The sequence below is a fragment of the Apis dorsata genome, unplaced genomic scaffold (assembly GCF_000469605.1).
Source record: "Apis dorsata unplaced genomic scaffold, Apis dorsata 1.3 scaffold_4, whole genome shotgun sequence".
NCBI classification, from domain to species: Eukaryota; Metazoa; Arthropoda; class Insecta; order Hymenoptera; family Apidae; genus Apis; species Apis dorsata.
The window spans coordinates 829,430-831,663 of record NW_006263307.1 but is presented as its reverse complement, the minus strand read 5'-3'; the positions used below and the strand labels follow the sequence as shown (position 1 = coordinate 831,663).

Sequence of the window (2,234 nt, the reverse complement as noted above, 5' to 3'; positions counted from 1 at the left end):
GGAAAAAAAAAAAAAAAAGAAAAAGAACGTATATAAAGTTAACAAAATGGTGATTCATCGTTTTATGCAGAATTTTATCCATATATGAAGTATGTATGTACTTCTTAGAAATTGAATACCACGTGAAATAATTTTATTCCAGTTGGTGGTTATAGATATTCTCCCTAGGAATTGTGTCAGTATGTCAGATTTTATGAAATCTGCCTATACCTGAGCATATGTAATCTGATTCTACTTATAGAACGTCTGGACGAATATAGTTTCATATATACCTTTCTTGATCTGACCTCTAGGTTTTATCGAGTAGAATATATTTATAAATAATAATCGTTGGATTAATGAAAAATTAAATTTTCACTTTTGAAATAAAGAATAAAAAAAAAAAAAAAAGTTTGACGCGATTTAAAAGTAAAATAGAATGCACAAATATATTAAAAGTTATATTAAAATTAATTTATTCCAGTTTGCCAATTACCATTTTAACACACCATTTAATTTTCTATCTCGTAAAATTTATTTTTAAAATGTTTCAACCGTTCCGAAAATTTCTACTAAAATTTCTCAGTATTATGTGGAACACATAATTATACTTTCCACTTTTCCTCGTTTCACTTGTAGCATCAAATTTCTCACGATATCCTTTCCTGCATTCGAAACGCGCATTTTCCTATTTTCCCCGTATCAGTCTACTGGTCACGAGTACGGATCATGATCACCATGCACGTCCTTCCAATACATTTTTGCCAGATGACACATATAGGAGAGGATACGCGTCATAGTTCGATGTGGCGAGTGGAAAATAACGTTGGATCAGATTTACAGGCTACACTGTCACCCATACTTCCGTGTTCCAAGACGCGTAGACCCTGTAGATTTCCCTGAATATTTACATAGTGACCCCGTGCACTCGATTTTCGATTTTTCATACGATCATTCTCGATTAATATTCTATTTCGATACATACGCTTAAAAATTTTATTATTATTATTTTTTTGCAACTTTGATTGAATGTTATCGAAGTTCTTTGAAATATTTCTGAAAAGATTTTGATAATTTATTAAAAATCAATAGATTTATTGGTATATTTTAGTTCTCTTTTATTCTATCTAGGTATAATTATGCAGATATTCCTAGGACACATTTGGTCAAGTCATCAACGAAGCATACAATAGAATTCCATTTTAGCTAAACTCATGGAAGGATACTTTGGATAAATATACTTTAAAGTAAGTTTAGATAAATAGAATTTTAGTAATTGTAACTGGAATTTAGGTACCATAATTTTTATTATAATTCCAATAAATAAAATTTTAATCATGAAATTTAAATAAATAAAAATTACATTGCATTTGAATGAGTTAAGATAGATATAGATCCAGTATTAATGAAAATTCTATTTCATACTCTTTTCTCGTGCATTCAATTGCTTAGCCTATTCTAATATACATTCGAAACACAGTGTAACCTTGCTATTAGAATCAAATTTCCATTTTTATAAAGATAGATGAACCATGATCTTTGCGTCATGTTTCTTTGTCATACGATATTTCTTTTTCATGATACAAAGCAAAGGCAAAAAGAGACTTTAGATGGCCATTGGATCGAAGGAATTAAAGAACTGGAAATCCGTGAGATTATGAAAATTACAGAGATGTGGGGTTTTCTTTTGTACCGTGTTATTGAGATGCTTGCTCGAATAAATTCATTGAAATTGTTATTATACACATTATAGAATCAGCAAAAAATGAATCTATAAGATGTTCCAATTGTGTATCAATTAAATAAAATGTATAAACTAAAATAAAGAAGCAAAATTTTGATAATAAATAAATAATTCTAAATTTTCTCAGAATTTTCGAATATTTAGAACATTGAAAAGATGAAAATGGAAGAAATGAAAATCCAAGAACAATGTTAATAAAAAAAATAAAGATACTATGATAGATTAAGTATTATTATTTATCATCTTATTATAATTTACGATGTGAAATTTTCTCCATAATCCTAAATTCCTATAATATTTAAATAATAAATTTAACAATATTATAATATTTTCAATATTAAAATTACGAGAAAAAAAAGTTCAAAAACTTTATATTGATACCAAATATCCTTCTTCATAAATATACAACTAAATAAATACAAGCATAATTAATTAACGTGTTTCAAAATATATTCATCATCGATGCATCGTCGGATTATTGATGATAAAATTCAAATTGGTCATTTGTTCC

The 2,234-nt window shown here is 27.3% G+C and overlaps 1 protein-coding gene across 1 annotated transcript in view; it reads left to right on the top strand.

The window, feature by feature from the left end:
* LOC102675152 (cationic amino acid transporter 2) overlaps positions 1–2,234 on the top strand; it is a 36,052-nt gene that overhangs the window by 18,603 nt on the left and 15,215 nt on the right. The window contains 1 exon segment of the mRNA XM_031515084.1: positions 58–93. Coding sequence (XP_031370944.1) covers positions 58–93 — 36 coding nt within the window.